At 35.8% G+C, this 18782-nt stretch overlaps 1 protein-coding gene across 9 annotated transcripts in view; it reads left to right on the top strand.

Annotated features, from left to right (window-relative positions):
• Positions 1–18782, top strand: part of APC (APC regulator of Wnt signaling pathway) — a 93822-nt gene that overhangs the window by 38560 nt on the left and 36480 nt on the right. For 7 of the 9 annotated variants that reach the window (XM_031609905.2, XM_090132464.1, XM_031609906.2 and 4 more), the window contains 2 exons: positions 11304–11388; positions 13231–13432. In XM_031609905.2, coding sequence (XP_031465765.2) covers positions 11304–11388; positions 13231–13432 — 287 coding nt within the window. Of the gene's footprint in view, positions 1–1608; positions 2027–11303; positions 11389–13230; positions 13433–17221; positions 17288–18782 lie in introns of those variants that run through there. The other 2 variants (XM_031609908.2, XM_031609909.2) reach the window with 2 other exon arrangements.

Raw genomic sequence — 18782 nt, 5'->3', positions numbered from 1 at the left:
GACTGCTCTGCAAGTAATATCTCCTGTGTCATTACTGTTGGCCTACGATGTCAAAGGTGGATGTCGGTGGCAGGTCAGTAGAGGTGTATCTGTTGTAGTTTCTATGGAAATAAACAGGAGGCCTTACTTTTGGAGCTACCTACAGATAACATAGTGAGATTGTAGTTGCTGAACAAAGTAAAAATGATGTAGTAATGTCTGTGCAGTAATTGTACGTATGAAGCTTAGTGATAGTTAGCTGTTACACAAAGAACTTCTCAGGGATCCTGTGTCAAAACTGTTAGTAACTTCAGCACAAAGTTATAAAACAGAAGTAATGAAATGGAAAAAAAAAGTGGATACTTGCCCAAATGTTCTGAAGTAATTTGAGTATGAAATTTCAGAACTGTCAAGTGTAAGGTTGTTCCTGTTCCATCCTCTTTCCTTCAGTATTTGGAAAGATAGAGGTATAACCCCTTTGGCTTCAGGAAAGGGTGGATTACAACCTAAATAATAGGAGAAATAATTTCTCAGAGCATTGATGAGATCAAGGTGCTTAAAACCGTAGTCATCCAAATGATTTTCCATCTGTCATCAGTCTTCATCAATTTGTCAGCTAGTCATTTCTTGCTTATTCATAAAGCTCCTTTATGGTAGGTTCTTGCAGCAATTCATCAAGTATATCTTCTCTGTCAGATTTGCTTTCCTGTATTATCAGCACTATGCCAACTTTATTGCTTAAGAGTTGGAATAGCCCCTGGGATCCTCCCCCAGCATGTTCACATGCTTCTGTCTTCCTTTCTTTTTTACCCATTAAAGATAAGTATAATAATGCACTTTCAAGCTGTAGAATTGAGAATGAAAATAGTTACCTTTTTCTTATTTTTGCTGTGATGTTCTTATCAAATTTTTGTGTATATAACCTTCCCTCAAGATCCCTTACTTATTTAGTTTTTGTTGTAACAAGCACTTGTGCTTGTCAATGATCAAGATTTATATTAATGTATAAAATAGCCATCAGGCACCATGGCAGATATGATCTCACTTTTTAAGAAGGCATCCTCAGAAAAAGTGCTGATGTACAGACCTGCAAGACTGATGTTTTTAATGACCATGTTGTTAGAAAACAGAGTAAAGAGTAGACTACTTTTGGGCAAAGGGTTAATATTGCTTTGTTAAAATGTGACTTACAGACCTAAATTCTATGAAGGTTCATTGAATTGACAGCCCTAATGAGTTTGCTTGGATTTCCAAAATGAGTTTAGTAATGTCCCTTTATCAGAGAAGAACCTAAACTAATTTGAAAAGGTCTTTGATTAGTAACTGTGTTAAAGATGGGAAAAGGAATAATAATTAGTAGAATAGATGGTCATTTATTTATTTATTTATTTATTTTGAAGGTAGCCAGTAGTGACCTAGTGAGATGTCTGCTGTGACTTGTTTTGTTCATCTTAATTTGTAATTTATTTGTGCGGGGGGAGACGTAAAAGTTATTCAGTATGATTAAAAATGAAAAGAAGAACTTAAGAAATAGCAATGAGTGAAGAAATATATGAGAGATAAAATTCAGCTCATTTGAATGCTGAAAGAATTATCTGGGAGTTAGTACCACCAGAGATGAGTTTTCAAGATATAAACAGCTAGAAGCTGGAAAGAATGATATACAAGTTAAACAATTTTATTATTATTTTTAACATATTTCTGAGTTTCTACTGAGATAGGATGATGGCATGGATTGGCATTTGGTCTGACTTGGCGTGAAAGGACAGTGTTTGCATTTTTTCTTCTGGTTTGTGTGTTTGTTTTTTCCCTAACAGTGTCCTGCTCTCTTAAGACTGGTTGGAACAGAGCCTCAGAAGGAGGAGGAAATTCCTCTCCCTTCTAGAATTCCTGAACATTATGAAGAAGGGGGGCCTTCAATGGCTCTGGATGGGATGGAGGGTTGGAGGGGGTAAAAGGAAGGATGTGACAGCAACCTGGGAGTCACAGCTCAAGAAGAGAGCCTAAGGGACTGTCATGGAGAGTAGGTGACGAACAGGTTTGCCAGGTTGGTGATGGAAAGTCTTTTCTCAGAGCAGATAGCGATATACAGTGTGTGCTCCCATTCACATCTGCCCTGCAAGATGTATGGTATCATAGGAAGTGGGAGAGTTGTACTGAGACTCAAGAATAACTGTGTCTTTTCAAGTCACTTTTTCTTTTTTTTTTCTTTTTTTTTTTTTCATTTAAGTGGTTAGTATTTTTGATTATAAGGCTTGCTTGATTGTCTTGTTTTATAGCTTAGCTTCAGGTATTTGTTTAAAACATTTTCAGTCCAATTTGGGAACACAGTGGAAAGTGTTATTAGAAGGTCTAAGCAGGTCACTGCAAAGCTCTGAACATCTGGGTAGTAGCACAGTCCCTAGCGTGTTATTTCATGGAAAAGATTTATGTTTGCTGCTTTGTGTGTATGTGTGTGTGTGAAAATTTGCACTTTTAACATTACGTTAGTTGGGACAATAATGTATGGTAATTTAACTTTCTAAGTTCTGTATGAAGTGACAGTGGGATAAATTTGTCATAATAGAAACTGGTGGTGTGGAGATTTTGTTTTCTTTATTTTCCCCAATATGGTCCAATAGCTTTGTTAAAATTTACAAAGCAGTTACAAGTTGTGATCATACTTTGGTAATTCTGTGAGACTCTTGAAATATCGCTATTTCTTATATCTTTTGATTCTATTTTTTTTTTAATTGAGCATTTTGATTTTTTTCTGTTGTCGTAATTCTGCCTGTATTTATGTCTTAGAGCTTTTTGGAGAAGGATCCTTTTTTTACCTCAGATACAGATGAGAACAACAACAACAAAAAAACCTTGTTTTTCACTTGCTACTAACGGCAGTTAAACATAAATTTTCCCTCCTTAATTAGCCTGTGTGTCACCAGATAATGAGAATCTTCTAGCATGCTCTTCATTTATTCATTGCTATGCAAATAGTGTTCCTCAGAAAGTGGTGCCTACATTGAATCTGTCTTCATCTTGGCATTGTTTCCATGTATCTTCCAGCCAACTCTTAATAAATCAACTTCATTTTGCTACTGAATTTCTTCAGTATTTTGGCTGATGTGGCCAAAGTTAAAGCTTTTTGTACGTGGTAATTTTGGCTCTTATGAGTTGTTTGTGTGGTACTGTGTCCTCTCTTGACTTAAAAGAACGATTCTTCTCCTGACTTCCATTTTTTAAAATTTAGTTTGATACACATTCCATTTAGCACACAGAAGGCTTTGTTTGAATTTCTTTGATAATTCACTGAATTTATTTTTTTGGGGGGCTCAGCAGAAACAAATTACTGTAGAAAATGAAGAAAAATATAGAAGAACCTGAAAGTTTTGCAGAATGGCTCAAGTAGTGAACGAGAGCAGCTTGTGTTGTAAATTTCTTGATTTTGAAAAGGACATGTTAGGAGGCAATTAATGATTCAAAAGCATAGACTGAAGGAATTTCTGTTAATTCCTGGTTGTATTATTTTTCAGAGGTGGGAATGATGCAAAGAATCTGACCCTTCAGTTTGCTCTTTGCCTGTAACATAAGTTTTGATAGTGAAACAAACTATAAAAGCGTAGTAATTCATAAAATAGTTTGCTTTTACTTTTTATAATGAAAAAATATCATACAAAAAAAGATGTAAGACTTACTTGAGCTTGTGCCCTTAAAAGCAAAGGAAGTAGTGTGTTTAAGGTAGGCAATGCCACTCATTTTGATACAATGCCACACAGTTTGATACAATTTTACATACTCAAAAAAAAAAAAAAGACTACTGAAGTTAGCATGCTTCATGCTGAAACTAAGGATGAAAATACACTGTTCTATCAAATTAAGTGTTTTTGAACTCACCTCTGCAAATGAATTCTTTAAACACAGATTTTCATGTAAAAAGGGATATTTAGAGTCAGAAATTTCTCTTGAAGGTTCCTTTTTTGACAGAAAAGCATTCTGCAGAAAAAAAACATATTTTCATGAAAAATGTTGTATTTAAAAATAGACTTTTAACCTACGGTATTAAAAACAAAGTACATTTATGTCCTCCTCTGTCAGCTGAATTTTCTAGCTGACAGACTGTATCTCCTTGATAAGCTGTGGTCCAAGTTGGTAGCATGCATCATTGAAAACATCACAGTCAGACACAGTAGGCAGTGAGTTGAAGATACTGAGATGTAATTTAATGCAAATTCAGAGATACAGCTCTCACTTGGCACTGTGGCATCCTGAACAGAGCTCAAAACCCTATTATGTTTGTCAAAAGTATTTTAATTCAACAATAATGAGTATTTTGCATTCAGTGTAACTGAATTATGTTTTTTATTATCAAATAATATGGAATTTTGAAATTCACTGCAAGTTAGCAATCTCTGTAGAAGTGCAGTTGTGCATATGCGTACATTTCACTTTATACATATTTAATAAGGGAGAAATTGGGAAATAGAATAGTAGCATGGGATCTGACTGTTTAATAGTCATGTTCTCTCCCAGATGATTGACCCTGTGGGTATTTGCAAATACTTAGAGGTATGTATATACTTTTACTGTTAGTAAAATCCTTCTTTTTTTAAGGTTCATATTTACCCCATTCTGCACAACACGCATCATAAAAATGAATAGAAAGTGATGACACTTGTTTTGTTCTTTGACTAGTGATACTAGCTTTCCACTTCTTGCCTCAAGTCTGCATTATTAAAAATGTAAATCTAATAAATGTTGCTTTATAGTAAATTTTTTTATTATTTGTATTAAATAAAAATACTAAAGCATACTTTTATGTACCTGTTGGAACGGTCTTATAGTGTAGATGGTAATAGTACATTTATCTATGATAAAAATGTAGTGAGCCGTGAATAGTCTCACATAGAAAGACTTTTCTGATTAATTCCTAAGTGCACATCAACAAAGTACTATTTTCTGCCTCCTATAATCTTACGTTGATGTTGATACTGCCTCTTATAAGGCTAAATTTTTAAAGATTTTTATTTCATATTATGGAGATATTATTGTAACTGCAAGTGCTTTGTTGAAAAAGTATAGAGTAGAGCCCTGGATTCAGCAGAAACATTCCTTGCCTGAATATCTGTGGAATTGGTGCTAAATTCTGAGATTCTGTACTTCATGCTGTATTAATTTATACCTTATTTTCTTTTCATCATTTTGTTTTCCATTTTATCTCAGTATTTCCCTTTCAAACCTATAAGCGACTGAACTTACAAGTATTTCAAAGGATAATGTTGTTCATGCTTAGCATAGGAAATTTAAATATTCCTTTTATTGTTGATGTTTTTCCTAACACCAGCTTTTCTGTTCCTTCTTGAAGTAATTGCCTTATCCTAAGGCTGGATGTTTCTCATGCAGAATTTTTTTTTTTTTGTATCCTGTGCTTCCATGGTTTTCATAGGAGTGAAGAGTCAGGAGTGACAACAGCCTCTTAAAGCACTTAAAGGGAACTATCACAGCAGAATCATGCCACATGTTGTATACCAACTGTACATTTGATATGCAAGGAATAGGGAAATATATAGAAACATCTAAAAGTAACAGTAGATTTGAAAATATTGATTACCATTTGTCGATCATTTGATAAATTCTAATATCAGAGAAAGAAACTCCCTTAAACTTTATAGGTTTTTATAAACTGAATCATATAACAATTCTTTGTAAATTTTTTTTCAGTTACTGCACATGTAATGCAGTTAGACATTTGCAAATAACTTTTTAATGTTCATGCAAACCGAAAATGCACTGAAATAACTGAAAATGTTATGAGAGACTTAGTATCTTATGAAGTTCAGAACTTTAAAATGTAGGTTTATTCAGGCAGCAAAGAAGCTGCAGTGGTATTGTATTGAGTTAGATTTGTCATTCTCAGTTTGTTGTTATGTTTTTGATTAAGCATAGCATTTGCAATTCTTCCAGAATCCAGATTGGTTGGAAAACTGAAAAAAAGTTTTTTCTAAAATTTCAGTGAAATTGAGCTGGTGATATTTTATACTTACTGACTTACCTCAGGCAGTATTCTTTCTGGACACAGAGTAAGATACTTTAGTTGATCTGACAGCAGACTTGCACTAAAATCTTGAAAGACTTCAATGTGTAGTTTCAGCAACTGACAGCTCTTAAGCATGGTGGCATCATGTAAATAATTTTCTTTTAGAAAGTGACATTATTTGAAATGAAAATGAACATCATTTCACACAACGAATGCTTTATTCTTTCTAAAAGGTTAAAAAACGAGCTTGTTTTGCCTCAGTCAGCAGTACTTGTCATCATTGTGATCATTTAGACTTGGTTATAGGGTCAAGCAACCTGAGCAATTGCCTAAGACTTCAGCCAATTAGAAAGACTCCCACCAGGCTTGATTAAGAAACAGTGTAAATCACCAGACTGTTCAGGACTAAAGGATCTTTTCATAATGCTCAATCAGACAATAAGTTCAGCTATGAAGGGTCATGTTAGACCTTGAATACCTATAAATCTGTGGAAAATAGTATTTTGATTTCACCGGTACTGCTATGACAGTTGAATTTGGGTGATGGTTTTGCTTTCAGTATGTTGTCTTTTTTTCTGTCCTTTGATAACACTAATTGAAACTGTATGCAATACTGGGTTGAACACGAAAAGTCACTTTCACTTTAAAGTCCAATTGTATGGTAAGTTTTCAGTATAGTATATTAAAAACATAAGTATAATTACTGTCAGAAATACTCTCATTTAAAAACAGTGATGATTTGATTAAAAATAATAATATTTAGTAATTCACTGTGCACTATCCCTGTTCTGTATGGTGCTGAGACAGATGTTCAGTTCCTGTCTGAAATTGTAAACATGGCCCATGTTTTTGCAGTTAAGCCTGTTTTTGTCCTCAAGTGTCAGTGATTTTGTGGCAGCCATGGTAAACGTAACCTAGACTCATGCTTACTTTTGAAAGACCTGATAAATTCCGAAACATCTTCTTTGCTTAGTTTTCCAGCTGATACTGATTTATTAATGTCTCTGGCCTTGTGCTTCTAGTGTTTCCATACGCGCAGGTCATGCTGAAAGTAATGCCTTTTTTTTATTTCCATGGGAACTACAACAGGTACAAAGAGTACAGTAACACTGCTTCATAGAGCAAATTCTCAGTTACAACACAATGTTTTTCAGTGTAGTCACCAGCATTAGCTGTGTATTTTCACCAACAAAGAACAGAAGCTCTTCATTTAATGATATGACAGCTGTGATTTGCTGTGTAAAACATGACTCATCTTTCTTGTCTCTGTTTCCACTGCTTGAAACACACCAGCCACCCCTTGCTATGCTCTCAGTGTTTGGTCTCTATAAACATTCACCAAGCATTGAAGAATGTCAGTGGGTGCCATTTCTTCCTCATGAGGGATTTTAGTGATGCATCTTTGCTTCAAATGCACTTCCATGTCAGATGCCATTTTGTCAGGCTGCCCCTATGCTGCCACCTGTTACACAGCAACAAGAATATTGACTGGAAGGTTCAACCTCTACTGCCATACCACCAACTTCTGCTTTCTGATACTGTGGAGCAATATAATAAAATAGGAGGCATTAACTTTCGAACAGCCCTTGTATTTAAGTTTCATCATGATTTGCAGTCATTTGGGCATTCTCTGAATACATAAAACCTTATGAAAAGTGAATATGAGTAATAAAGCTTATTCTGTCTGAAAGGGATGGAAAAGGGTTGGAAGCTAGTGTTGTGTACAGAGACCAAAGCTATCTGATTTGACTGAATTTTTGTAAATGCTCCTCTTTGTGCCAGAGAGAGGTGTAGATAACCAGAGCATTTTTGTACAGATACCATCTTTTAAAATATTTCCAAATACAAATATTAATACAGTTCTCCAAAATTAAATACACTGCTAGATTTTAACTCGTGGGAATTTGAAATCTGGCATTATTAGCATTGCTTCTCTGCGTTTCTTTTCTTTATTAGTAGTTTGTGTTAATTTGCAGCCCTTAAGCAATTTCATTTGCTTACTAATAAGTACCTTAACAGTACAAAGTACCCTTTTGAGTTACCTATTGACCCATCTGATCTTTTTTATTTAATTAGCTATGAATTAATTGTAAACTCAAGAGTATATTAATGGAGCAGCACCATCCCTCTTCCCCCACCTCAGAAAATTTTGTTTCTTCGCAGTCTCTGGACTGTGAAGACAGAAACCTTTTTAAATGATGGGAAGTTTGAAGGAGGAACATCTCAATTTCCAGAAGCATTCATGTAATTCTCCAGTATGGATAGATTTTATTTAAATGACAGTTGTAATAATTTAACTTTCTGTTTTTTAAAAGAACAGAAAAATATTTTTCCAGCCATGTTTATAGATACACTTAGGTTTGTGTGACTGTTTTATTAAGACATCATTATTAAGTATAGAACTTGCTTATTCTAATGTATTCTAATCTAAACTATAAACTCTTACCTGTGTATGATTAACTAAATAGAGTACTAATTTAACTTTATTTAAAGTGTTTCAAGCTTATGGATACAAAAGGTTTTGCACTGTTCAGCAGGCAATATACTGAAAAGAATACAGGATTATTTTTTATGGAAAAGCAATATTTTAAAACACTGTATTAATCTTAGAAAAAAAAAAATAGGAGAACTGCAGAGGAAATAATGTGTTAAATCCTACAGTTTTAATAAGTAAATAAATAAAAACTTGCATCGTGATTTGCCATGTTTCCTCCAAATCTGTTATTACAGACAACTTACTCGTTTCTTTATTCAAATAAAAAGGATGGCAGCAGGGAAAATTGAGTAAAGGGATCCAGCATACTGAATTTATCTGTTGCCAGTGCCAGATGTGCAGGCGGAGCAGCCTTGGCCACCCAAGGCTACACCATGCAGTCATATCTGGAGATAGAGGACAAGGTCATCTGAATTCCATGTAACTCTTCATACTGGCTCTTGAAGCAAGAATGCTTACTGCATGGGAAAGCATTGTAAACGTAGGACCTCTGAAATAGCAGAACCATGCAGAAGTGAGAAAGGTTTCTAAGAAGGGAGTGGGAGAAAGGGTTTGTGTTGTGGGGTTTTCGTTGTGGTTTTTTTTTTTTGTTTGGTTTTTGTTCTGTTTTGTTTTTGTCCTGCAGAAGGTGCAGTTCTTAGAGAAAAGGGGCTTGTTAGTTATTTCTAATTTTATCTTAGTTGATAAGTCTTTCAGAAGCCTGAAAAACTCCTAAGACTATTTCACATACCCACGCTCCACGCTGTCCTTTTAGGCTCCTTAGCTAAGTCTGCTGTCTGCAGATGTTATCCATCCTTATGCCAGTTCATGTAGAAGCCCGTAGTTGAAAAACACAGTATTACTTGTTTGTCTGACTTTACTGTTATGTATAGAGATGTCTGGGCCTCATAGCTAAACACTCCTAAAAGACAAGCAGAGCGGAGATCATTTTCAAGAGCAATAATTTTATCACACCAGATGTAATCTTGAAGGATATGCCTGTATTAACTGGCAATGCACTGTAGATAGATTACACTGAGGACTCAATGTGCAGACTGTGTACATGTCGGGAGATTTTATTTTTGGACTAGTTGCACCTTGGTCCCATGGAGTGGATGCCCATGAGCAGTCTTGAGTATAACTGCTGGCGTTGTTTGGTCTGAAAGAAAATTAGTTCGTACTGAGACCATTCTGCATTGTCAACCAAAGTGTAGTGAGTGGGAGCAGCTGGGAGTCTGGCTTCAAACTGACCTGAAAAAAAGAACTGATACAGGCATGCACCTTGACTTCACAAACTGGGCAGATGTCAAAATAGGGAAATTTATCCTCAGTTCACCTCCAGAATTACTTTTGAAAAGACAGAGAAGACATAGTTGCAGGCATATATGTGCTTCAGTATTCCTCTGTCTACAGTAGTGGTATATAATTAGACAGTGGTTATTCTCAAGATTGAGTGTCCTTGTAACATTTGCTCTTTAGGCTAGTATTTGGAGATTATATTCGCAGAACCACTTACAGCATGTGACTCAAAAAAATCCTTTTCCTTCCTTCCTCCTTCTCTCCCTCCCTCCTTTTTAAATGAAGAACAACAGTTTGATTATAGAAAAGCGCAACATTATGCCTGTTTAAAATAAAGAGTGTCTTGACTTGTTGTAGATGCTCTTTTTGTTGATTTTGAAGAGAGTAAAATGCCCTTAAAAGGTAGCTTCTTTACAAGTTGCAGGAATGGTTAATACTGGTGTTAAGGTGTGCTGCATTCTAAAAAGAGCATAACAGTGATGTGGAGATACTTAAACATATTTAAAATTCTTTAGTTTTCAGGCATGAGCAGAAGGAATATAACCCTAGGTATAGTATCTTGTGTGTGAAAAGTAAGCAGTACCTTCCATTTATTCAGAATTTTTATTTCCTGACTGTTGCTGCTTCTAAAAATATGTTCTATGTCATAATGGAGGGTAAAGAAAAGTAATTTCAGTAAGGGCTTTTTGCTTTATCACGTCTTTTCAATTTATTTTTGCTATCACTGTATCCATCATTGTGATATGGAACAGTCATTCACTAGCTTGCATTTAATTTTCTACCTGAATTTAGGCCACTGAACATTAGGGGCCCAGGGGCTTACAGAACCCCTTTAGTGCAGTAATCATTTAGTTGGAAGCTTTTTGTGCATTAGAAATATGTTCTTTCAGCTGTATAATTCTATCCTATGTATTTTCAATAACATATGAGGATGCTTCTGTCTTCAAAGTTTCAGCTGCATAAAGGAGTCCCAAAAGTAAGCCAAATGAAACAACAGCATGAGGAAAACCTAATTCTTTTCCTCTTAGATCTGGTGATGGTAGTACTGGTGGTGTTAGTAATAATATTAATAAGAACAGTGATGACTATCCCTCCTGGCTTATGCTGCTGTTAAGTTCTTCTACTAATATCTCGAAGGTTTAAAAAATGTGGTATTCAAAATACTGTAGTACCTTTTTGTTAGGTAACTGAATTTTATTTTTACAGGGCTAACTTTAGATACACAGCTGAAGAAATTTGACTAATTTCTCTGTGTTCCTATTTCTTCATCTGTAAATCAGAGATAAATATTCACTTTGAGAAAGGCCTTTAAATAAGCTGATAGATGCACTACCAGACAGGCTATTCTTTACATCGTGACATAGTTTGGAGAAATACTGCAGATTTTATTTGACAGAAACTAAAGTTATATTCGCTGCTCACGTGAAATAAAGTTTATACCAGTGTCTCAGTAGCTGTTGCATAGGTCTGCACTTGAGTGCTGGTTATGTGTATTCACTTTGTGCTTTATTACTCTAAGGATCTCTTAATTTCTTGCAGGAGGTGCTGAAACAGCTACAAGGAAGTATTGAGGATGAGGCAATGGCATCGTCTGGACAAATTGATTTACTGGAACGACTTAAAGGTAAATCTAGAATTATGTTTCAAGTAGGTTCACTTGTTTCTTAGTTTTTTTTCTTCCTCCCTCCCTTCCTTCATCCCTCCCTCCCTTCCTCTCTCTCTTTCTTCCTTTCTTCTTTTCTTCTTCAAGATAGTATTTTCTTAGTTCCATCTTCCTTCCAGTGCTGCCTTTGGCGGTTTGGCATAGTCTCACTGTATGTTATTTTTTGCTGAGCATTTTAAAGACATGTTTTCAAAAAGATCATGTTTCTTTTGCTACTGTTACCCTAGGATTTACAGAATTGTAGAATGGTTTGGGTTGGAAGGGACCTTTAAGATCATCTAATTCCAAGCCCCCTGCCCAGCAGGGGCACCTCAGACTAGACCGCGTTGCTCAAAGCCCCACCCAGCCTGGCCTGGAACACCTCCAGGGAGGGGGCATCCACAGCCTCTCTGGAAAACCTATTCCAGTGTCTCACCACCATCATAGTAAAGAATTTCTTCCTAATACCTAGTCTAAATCTACTTTGTTCCAGTTTATAAAGCCATTTCCCCCTTCTAAAAAGTCCCTCTCCAGCTTTCCTGTAGGCCCCTTCAGATACTGGAAGGCCTTTGTATGGTTCCCCCAGTGCCTTCTCCAGGCTGAAGAGCCCCAGCTCTCTCAGTCCTTCCCCATAGGGGAGGCACTCCACCCTCTGATCATCTTCGTAGACCTCCTCTGGACCTGCTCCAAGAGATCAATGTCCTTCTTATGTTGGTGGCCCAACACAATAGGGTGCAGTACTCAAGGTGGGGTCTCATGAGAGCAGAGTAGAGGGGGAGAATCACCTCCCTTGACCTGCTGGTCACGCTTCTCTTGATGCAACCCAGGATATTGTTAGCCTCGTGGTCTGCAACCACGCACTGCAGGCTCATATTGAATCTTTCATCAGCTGACTCTCCCAAATTCTTCTCCTGAGGGCTGCTCTCAAATCATTCTCTGCCCAACCTGTATCTGTGTTTGGGATTGCCCCGACCCAGATGCAGGATCTTTCACGTGATCTTGCTGAACTTCATGAGGTTGGCACAGGCCCACCTCTCAAGCCTGTCCAGGTCCCTTTAGATGGTGTCTCTTCCCTTTTGTGTATCTAGTATCTCTTACATATGAATTAATTGGATAAACCTTCCACTTCACTCAGTTCTCTTGGGAAAAACAAAACAAAACAAAACAAAAAACACACATAAGAAATTGTTTAAATTAAGGATGGATTGATTCACAGATTTTCTGAACTTTCTTGCATGCCCTGTCCTCCCTGTGTCACACTTCTGAAACTGTGTCTGTATGCTGAAAGTTGATCTCCTCTTCCCTTGAGTGTGTGGTGGAATGTGCATCATCCCATATAATACTTCCAGAGCAAATTCAAATCTGTGTATACTCATTATCCTTATAACTGAACCAGAAATATCATAGAGGAAGCCTACATTTAAGGGCCTTGTGGTGAACAGACTTGTCATCATCCACGTGATAATGAAGCATCTGCAGGATCCCTGAGAAAGAGACTAGGAAGTGGGCTACAAGAGCAATTCATATGACTTTTTTAATGACAGTCGTACAAAACTCTACCCATTTCTTAATTCCTCTGAGAAAAAGGTAGGCAAACTGTGCAGGGACACTGTTTTTAAATGGCAAAACTGCAGTTCTGCCATCTACTCAGGGACTACTATTCTCTTAAATGTACAGTCAAGACTGGATTTGTTGTTCTTTTGTAGTTCCCAATGCAAAATGTTCAGAATGCTTCCATCGAAGAAACATGGATTTATACATGAAAGATGTTTCAAATGTGCTGCTGAACTTCATCTCTAAAAATGTTTGCTTTCTGTTACTCAGAACTGAACCTGGAGAGTACCAGCTTTCCTGGAGTGAAATTAAGGCCAAAGGTGTCTGTGCGCTCGTATGGGAGCCGGGAAGGGTCTGTGTCAAGCCGTTCAGGGGAGTGCAGTCCTGTTCCCATGGGATCATTTCCAAGAAGAGGATTTATGAATGGAAGCAGAGAAAGCACTGGTTATTTAGAAGAGCTAGAAAAAGAGAGGTATATTTTTTATCTGTTCATTCAGTATATGGTTACTTGTAATTTCAGGAGGAAAATTTTAGTGGCAGAGTTAATATTTAGCTATAAGATTTGTGATTATGGAGGTATATTTACTGTAACAAGTAAGGAAACCAGGAGATTGTATTATATTTAGATGAAAAAAAAAAGCCTTAAAATACATAAAACACTTTCTGCTTCTTGCATGTTGTGGTTACTGTTCATTGGCTGAATGTTAATTTACGTTAATCAGAAAATGGTTAGCATTTTAAAAAGATTGAGCTATCATGGCATCTCATACCCATTTGTATCTCCTCACCATTATTGGTAAGTTGGTAAATTGAAACTGACTATGTGATGGTGCAGTTTCCTTCTATGTTTTGCAAATCGTTACGGCAACCATGGCTGGTTTGATCAATTATTTAAACTACTTAATAAGAAGAACAGCACAGGCATAATGCAGAGCTGTAGTATGTTATCAATCACTTTTGAAGGAAATGTCAGAGATAGGTAGCCATTTCCATTGAAGACATCTTTATACCTTAAAATGAATGTCTGAAATCCCACATGTTTTTAGAGGCATACTTATAGGGTTTGGTCATTGCAAGCTGCTTAATTGATAGGATGTAATTCTGTGGGGCTGAAAAACAATCAGCAACATTATATTTTAATGCTTAGTAGTTTTAACAAGCAAAAAAAAAAACTATTTGGAACTGTAATATAAAAATCTGTTGGGAAGTAAATTGTGGAGCAGCAGCCTTGAACTCCTGCTTTAAATGGCCTTTTCTGGTGTTGAGGAAAGCTTTTGTGCTTTAAATATTATTTTTAGGTCCCTCTCATTTGCTGAAATGAAAGTAACTTTCCGTGGATCCATAGTGAGTCTTCTCCAGCAGCACTTCTGTTTATCTCTGATTTTATTCACTGGTCATGTTTGTTTCCTCTCTGAACTGCAGATTGTTGAAAAGCTGTATAGAAAAATACAGGAATCCAGGAATCTCTTCCCACTTGCTTACCTCAGTCTGGAAGAATCTAATGTATCTGCCATTTGAACTCATGGCTTTTCCCTCTTAAGTTTTTCCATTCTTACAGTCTTTTATCCTAGTCTCTAAAGTACTGGTTGTAGAGCTCTCCGTGTGTTGTATTTCACAAGGACAGGGCACTCCTATTTCTTATCCAAACTAAGAACCTAAGCAGTAGTTCATGATCCACATTAACAAAATATTGTACAAGTTTTTGTTATTTCCAATGCTGTTTTTTACCATATATGGTACTTCAATCATTGAAGTGTAGTTGGGGCTTTCAGTTACAATTCAAGTCATTGGACTCCAGGTCATTGAGAGAAGGGACCATTAATTTAGAGCAACTGGAGTTGACGTTGGTTGCTGCAGTACATCTGGTTTACGACGTAATCTTTTACTACAGTTATCGATTGTAAGGTGATAGTTCTTTGGGCATTTTTATTTAGCAATAGAGTCCAGAGTGATCTGGTCTTTTTTTTTTTTTTTTTTTTTTTAATAATGCTGGAAAAAAGGGAGGGGAAGGGTTATTTTAGTTGCAGTTAAGTTCTGACAGTGTTACTGTAGGAGTAAAGATTTGTGCTGCTGAGAAGATGATCTTCTGTAGAGGCATGACCAGATAACATCTGACTTAATTTATTACTGAAATAATAATCAGTACAGCCCAGTTCTTTATGATGTTTTACAGGACATGTAGAAATGCTTAAGGTGTTGACCTGCACCCTAGGTTATCAGAAGAATCAGAATCTAGGGTGGAGAATATAGGAGTATGCATTTCAAAGCAGTATGAATTCGGAAAGGAATTAACCACTTATTTTGCTGTGCCTTGTGTGTTTGTTGCTAAATTCTGGTTTTGCAACTATATATTTATTTCTATATATACTTGCTGGTAGATTTTTATTTTTTATTTTATTTTACTTTTTTTTTTTTCATTTAAATAGGTGTTCTGAGAGTTTGTGGAACTTCACAAATGTCAGAACATTAGAAAAATTTAAAAACTAACATTTTTTGGAATCCTGCTGCATAAGAACATTTTCATTCAGTATTTTAACACCCTCAAAGATATGTTTTGCTTGTGGGCAGCAGTGTCCAGGCAAGGACCAAATCATGTGCTAACTGTATATGAATTGGGGAAAATCACAAGATGTTTATCAATAAAGAAATTCTCTAGATGTTTGAAAATGTAAACAAATAAGAAACAAGAAAAATGATCTTCTGAGAAGGAAAAAATTAACCAACTGCTATGAAGAAATGTTTTGCATGCTTCCCATTTACTCAGTTCTCCTCCATTTTTAAAGTCAATAGATGCAGGAAATGGGAAATACGTATTTTTAGAATCATAGAATTATTTGAGTTGGAAGAGATCTTTAATCTTGGATGGGTTATACAGTCCATTTCCCCTGCAATGAATAGAAACATATAGAACAGTTTGCTTGGAGCCCAGTCCAAAATGTTTTAGGTTACCAATTTAGAATACACTGCTTAATAAATCTCTCCTGCTTTCTCTCTGGCTATTTCCAGGTGTTGTTGGTCAGACACTTCTTCAGACTGTGGTACAGGTTCTCATATTGCCTTTTAAGAACTACAGGTTACCTTATGTTATGGTTTATCTTTTATCATTTAGATAATCTCATCTTTGTTAGCTCTATGACATAATACTAGAGGTGATGGTGCTGATTTTTTTATGAAAATGTGTGTATTTCTTGATTATTCCTCTTGTTTTATTCCAGTTTGTTGTATTTTTTTTTCTTAATTTGTTGATTTTTAGCTTTTTCTCATCTTATGATTTATGTTCTTATCTCTTCATGGTTAACTGTATGACTTAACTATGTGTTTACAGCATCTCTTAGAAAGTGCTTGGTTTTCAAGATTTTGTTGTTGTATCACTTACCAATGGAAGTGAAAGTATTAATTATGTGTATACCACATACATACCACATATTTTGTTGCTCTTCTCCCTCTTGACTTGCAATAACATTGACATAACCATCCAGAAAAGATCTCCAAAAGAAGGAACCTTTTGACTCAGCTTCATTTGTTTTTTGTCAATTCTGAAAAAACTCATTATAAAATTGGTTCTAAATACTTCCCCATTAAAAAAGTGGTTCAAATTAGAAACTTTCTGTTAACTCATAAAAACACTGTAATGTTTCAAAAGTTTACTGCTTCTGCCTTGTTGCATTTTCACTGATTCTAACAGCATGTGGTAGACAAAATATTCTCTGTTATCATGACAGTGCTGATAAATGCAGTTTTGGAATGCAGAAAGATGTAATAACTCTGCTCTCCCTTAACCTCATGAAATTCCAGAAGGTTGCAGAAGGAGCTCTACTTCTGGTTGATGTAACCTCTGATAGTAACATAAATGTATGGAGCAACTCATCAAACACATCTACAGAGACATACTGTTTATTTTTAAGGAAATTGAAGTGCAGTCTGCACTTCTTCAGACATTGGACTGAGAGACCTTAAAGACGTCATTAAAATCTAAATTCTCCTGGAGCAATAATAACAGACTAGTAAGCCCAAATAAAGCATTGCACAGAAGCAAAAATTGATGCTATTGAATTTAAAGAGTTGCCCCCAGGTTTTGAATTGTTTTTTATGGAGTACTGATGGTTCCTAAGTTCATTTCTTGCTTCTAGCATCCATTATACATGTCAAAACAGATTGAACAACAGACTCTCACTCATGAACTGAAAACCCTGCATTTTGCAGGAGAAACTTAATCAATGTTCACTTAGCTGAAAGTAATCTCTCCTATTTCTACAACCAGGTCTTTGAATCCAGAGGCAAAACTAGTCAATTTGTAAGTCTTTGTATGGTCTTGACACAGCAACAGGTGAGAAAAATCTGATCAGAGCTGTTAGAAAACATTTTTAGAAATAAAAATATTTTTAATAAGAATAGCATTAATTATACTTCTGCAGAATTGATTTATCAAATAGGACACAACTAGTGCTTGGACACCCAGCAGCATATTTCCACTGAGGTGGAAAAGAGGTGCACAGAGATCAGGCAGGGCAGGTCCTGTGTGTTAGAGAATGGGCAGTGGAAGGCCAAAGAACACAGGCCAGAGCTCACGGCCAAAGCTCACGGCCAGAGCTCACAGCTGTTCTCAAAGCATAATCTACTCACATTTCATTCAGTCTGTCTAAAGGACTTGAGGGATTCCTTAGGGCACATACTTGCTTTGGGAGTATTAATGTTATCAAAAATAGTTTTAAGCATTTTTGAAGAAGGTCAGTCAAACAGATTCTTCAAAATACATACTTTTAAATTATTTTTACTGCATGTTCTTTCATGAGGAGAAAGAAAAAAAAAAAAACTTCCTTCCAAGTTGCGCTTGGAATGCATTAATAAAATAATTGAGGGAAAGCTTCACTGTATATGCTCTTTGTAAAGGTTCATATGGCTCTTGCTTAGACCACAAACTAAGACTAAGGAGAGGCGGGTGTAAAAGTTAAGGGAGAGAAAGTAATGCTTGCCAGTAATATTCAGTAATACAGAGTAAGACTGAAAATCTTACGTATTTTGAAAAGTGATATGAGAATAAATAATGTGTAACCATATTGATAACTTTTGGAACTATACTGGTGTAATTTATGAAGGATGGATAAAACAGTAATTGAAACTTTTAATACATTTTCTTTTGGTACTCTGCACATAGTCAACTTCTTATCTTTCTCCTGTAATGTTCAGCTCTACAGTATGCTTATAATACCCATTTGAAATGTTCTAAATGGCTACAAATGTACCCTGTCTGTAACATTTTGTAGAAAATATTCTTTTAAGTATTTTTAATAATCACAGAAATAACTTGATATTGCGTGCTTTACCTTGGTGTTTTTTGTTTTTATGGGTGACAGAGTTAATGATGAGAAACTACAAAGGATGTAAAGATAATCATATTTAGTAAGATGATACTGAGATGTATTCACTCTTAAAATTTCCAATACTTTTCTTAAATAGCAGCTGTAGTTCAGTGCATCGAACAAAAGCCTATTGTCTAAAAGAAGCAGGATTTGAGTTAGCATGTGATTAGTAACTGTGCTTAACTTTCACTAAATGCTGCTGAATTGTAGATTTCTAAGCGGTAAGAGAAGAAATACTGATTTTTATCTATAACTGTGGGCCTGATGCTCATGAAATTAAAATGTGTTGCTCAGCATAGCATAGCAATTTGTTCATCTGGGTCCAGGGAATCTTAAACTCCTTGTTTGTGCTTTCTCCCTCAAACCTTGTTTCTTAACCTTTTTTATTGGTATCAGTGCTCATTTCTGCATTTGTATTTGTTGATGAGGTCTTAACAATGAGACATTTCTTGCTTGTTTTCA

Source organism: Phasianus colchicus, chromosome Z (genome assembly GCF_987193195.1).
Source record: "Phasianus colchicus chromosome Z, bPhaCol1.hap1.1, whole genome shotgun sequence".
NCBI lineage: Eukaryota > Metazoa > Chordata > Aves > Galliformes > Phasianidae > Phasianus > Phasianus colchicus.
Note: the sequence above shows the minus strand (reverse complement) of the source record. Positions and strands in the feature narration are given on the sequence as shown.